At 41.1% G+C, this 3,457-nt stretch overlaps 1 protein-coding gene across 1 annotated transcript; it reads left to right on the plus strand.

Annotated features, from left to right (window-relative positions):
* Positions 1–945: 945 nt before the first annotated feature.
* Positions 946–3,052, plus strand: lyz (lysozyme). The gene is made up of 4 exons (XM_022744538.1): positions 946–1,134; positions 1,485–1,643; positions 2,626–2,704; positions 2,789–3,052. The coding sequence occupies exons 1-4, from the start codon at positions 1,008–1,010 to the stop codon at positions 2,853–2,855; spliced, it is 432 nt and encodes a 143-aa protein (XP_022600259.1). The 5' UTR covers positions 946–1,007; the 3' UTR covers positions 2,856–3,052.
* The last annotated feature ends 405 nt before the right edge of the window (positions 3,053–3,457 follow it).

The following is a 3,457-nucleotide window of genomic DNA, read 5'->3' on the forward strand; positions in this document are numbered from 1 at the left end:
CTGTCCTATCAGAGTAAAGACAAAAAGGCCCAAAATAAAAAAGCAGTTTCACTTTAAAAATCAGTAATTCGGGGGACCGGGGCACCCTGGGGTTCACCTGGTAGAGCTGGTACCACAAAGGCTTTGTCCCACGCAAAAAATAACTTCAGTGATTCACCAATGCTCTTCTGTGGTTCCTGTGGTTCCTGTGGTTCTTGATGTTCAGGAGGTTTTTACCAGCAGCTGAATTCTCCACAGAGGTGTCCTCTCCATAACAAATACACCAGGGGATTAAAACCAGTAGAAACACCCAGAGATTCACCAGTGCTCTTCAGTGACACAGGACAGGACGTCTCCAGCAGCTGGGAGCTGAGCTGTCTAACATTTCCTCAGCTTGTTTCTCTGATAACTTCAGATCCAGACGTCCGATGATCATAGAGGGTATGATGTCACTGACAGGCAACCAATGAAAAGTACTGTTACCATGATTAAAATCACAGATTTCTCTGGTTTGAGAATTAATGAAAACATTTGGGAAAATGTAAGAACACAACTCAACATATAGGACATACTGTAGGTCTACATGTTATTAGACTGTGTAAAAGTTACAGCTTATAACTTTAAATAATTGAATGAATGCATGACACACAGACCATGTAGCAATGCACAATTCAAATTATTCAAACATCAGCTTTGCAAATGTTTTAGAGTGAAAGAAATGCATTCAACATGTGTGTCAGGCCTAAAGGACACACAATTAGTTCTGGTGAATAAAACTGAAAGTAAGGCATTTCCAGGAAAACTCTCCAGGGAACCTTAAATCAGGTTCTGAAGTTGTGCCAGAGCTCTAACTGAACTTTACCTTTTCAGTCCTTCACATCAGTGTGTATAAACACACTGATAACATGCTCAGCCTGAAAACAAACAGCTGCAACAATATCACAGCAGATTTAGTCGAGCTTCTGGACTATAAAAGGAAAGTGAGCAGCAGCAGCTGTGGAGCAGTTTGATCCAGCAGAGAATCCATCATGAGGAGTCTGGTGTTTCTACTCTTTGTGGCTGTGGCCAGCGCTAGAGTCTACCAGCGCTGTGAATGGGCCCGAATCCTGAAAAGTCATGGGATGGATGGTTACCGTGGCTACAGCCTAGCCAACTGTGAGTACTAGTCTGTCAGTCTGATACTGTATCTGGAGCATTTACATGCATTTATATCTCTTAACAGCAGTACAATATAACCAAGTCTTACGTCATAGACATTTGGCATAACATGCTGTAGCTAGCTAACCACTTGTAAAACCAGCCATTGATTTTCATTTTTTTCAATGCAACATGGAAATCAATTAAAAGATTTGTCATTGTGGGAAATATACTTATTGACTTCTTTGCCGATAGTTAGATGAGGTAAATGTGAAGGTGAAGCTATATTAAGTAGCAGGTTAGCTTAGCTTAGCACAATCATTGGAGACACTTAAGCTGGTCTACATTGTGTTGTGTTTCCTCTGCAGGGGTCTGCCTGAGCAAGCATGAATCAGAGTACAACACCAGAGCCATCAACCACAACAGCGATAGATCCACCGACTACGGCATCTTCCAGATCAACAGCCGCTGGTGGTGTGACAACGGCCAAACACCCACTTCAAATGCATGCAACATCAGGTGTAACGGTCAGTGATGAACCAACACACCCAAAACTTTATCTACGCAGGGACATTTTCCTCCTGTTTTATTACTGCCCACATTGTGATAAGAGTTTTTGTCACCAGGCTCCTTATGTCCTGATCCAACACCAAGCTTAAAAGCTAGAATAGAAAATACAGGTTTTCTGATATTAACAGTAATTATGGATATTGGACACATTCATTAGGTGGACACAAACATGACTCCAGTGTATAATTGCTGGATATGGAAATAGATAGGTGTATGCTAACATGTTAGCCACAACAACTTTATAAGGCGAATATATAGCATGTGTTTTGTTTTCAGTTTGCTGTTGACTTCCTCTAATCTTAAATTAGAAAAAAAAGTGTTTTGCATTAATATCCTCTTATTTAAACTTTTATTAATTCAGTATCCATGTGTAAAGTGAGTGGTGGCCTTGAGACACTGAACCGCTGCTGTTGTTGGTTAGGCTAGCACATTGTCTGCACTGGTGTAAATCAAACTGGGGAGGGGAAGGACTTCTTTCTAAAATCTCTGTGGACTCTAAATGTCCAGCCACTGTAATCTAGATGAGAGAAGGACCTGTTGATACTTTCAACTTTGGTTATTACCATGAATTTAATGCAAAGACATTAATGAGCAACATCAGGTGCTTTGTGGGCTTTTGGCGCCTGGGTTTCACCTCTCAGGCTACATACAGGCTGCTGTATATTTTTGGTGGAAGTGACTGGGGCCATATGCAGCCTGAGAACACTTGCAGACACCACACAGGACAAAAAAGAAAGTATGGACAAAGACTTGTACAACTCAAAGATAAAGCAAAGTTGTCTTTGTAGTAAAGATGCAAATACAACCTTGTATCAAGGAAAAGTTTGGTTTTTTTGCTTGTTTTTCCACTTCTGTTCAAGCTGTACTTGCTGTTCCTTTAATGTCCACTTCAGTCCCCATTGAAGTCCAGACTTTTGTTTTTTTTTTATTTCCTCACAGAGCTTCTGACTGATGATGTCAGTGTGGCGATCAATTGTGCCAAACGTGTTGTCAGGGACCCCAACGGCCTCGGAGCCTGGTAAGACCTGATCAAGTGACTACATAGACTGTGACGAAGCTCCACATGTGGAGAGATGAGTGACATCCTTTTGTCTGGTTTCAGGGTGGCCTGGCGCGTTCACTGTAAGAACCGGGACCTGAGCTCCTACTTGGCAGGATGTGGTCTGTAATCAGTACGTGGAGCCAGGACGCTGTCAGTGACATCCTCATCTTCAGCTGCATCTTCAGTTTAAAGTGAATTTAAACCTTTACTGTCAATGTTTTTAGTTTATACCTTTATACCTAATCAGAGAAGAGAACTGTGGTGATTTCAACCTGTATCTGTTATTCTGCTCATTTTAAAACCAGATTAAACAGCTGACTTCAACTGATGACTACTGTTAATTAACATAAATGTTGAAATAAGTTATATGAGGTCCTGATTGACTCCACGTGTCAGTCAATGTTTAAGTCAAGTTTTCTGTTTTGCTTGCTGTTTCTTTTCTTGGACATTTTTTCTTGGCCCTTGTTAATATTCACTTGTTTCCCTCACACTCCACACTCAACAGTTAGAGGTTAAAAGTTTCTTACCATATATTTGGTTGGCTTGCAAAAATGGACTTTTAGTTGTTCAGTTGTTCCTTGTGGTGTGAGTGGGACATCAGCTAGACTCTGCCCAGATGTGGGCTGGTGTCTTTCAGTATTGACTTACAGCCAGAACATGTTTTGTGTGTATGTTAGAATTGATCTAGATGTGGAAGTAGCATCTTACAGTCATGCTGTATGTGAGCCA

Source organism: Seriola dumerili, unplaced genomic scaffold, assembly GCF_002260705.1.
Source record: "Seriola dumerili isolate Sdu_G_001 unplaced genomic scaffold, Sdu_1.0 BDQW01000081.1, whole genome shotgun sequence".
Taxonomy (NCBI): Eukaryota; Metazoa; Chordata; class Actinopteri; order Carangiformes; family Carangidae; genus Seriola; species Seriola dumerili.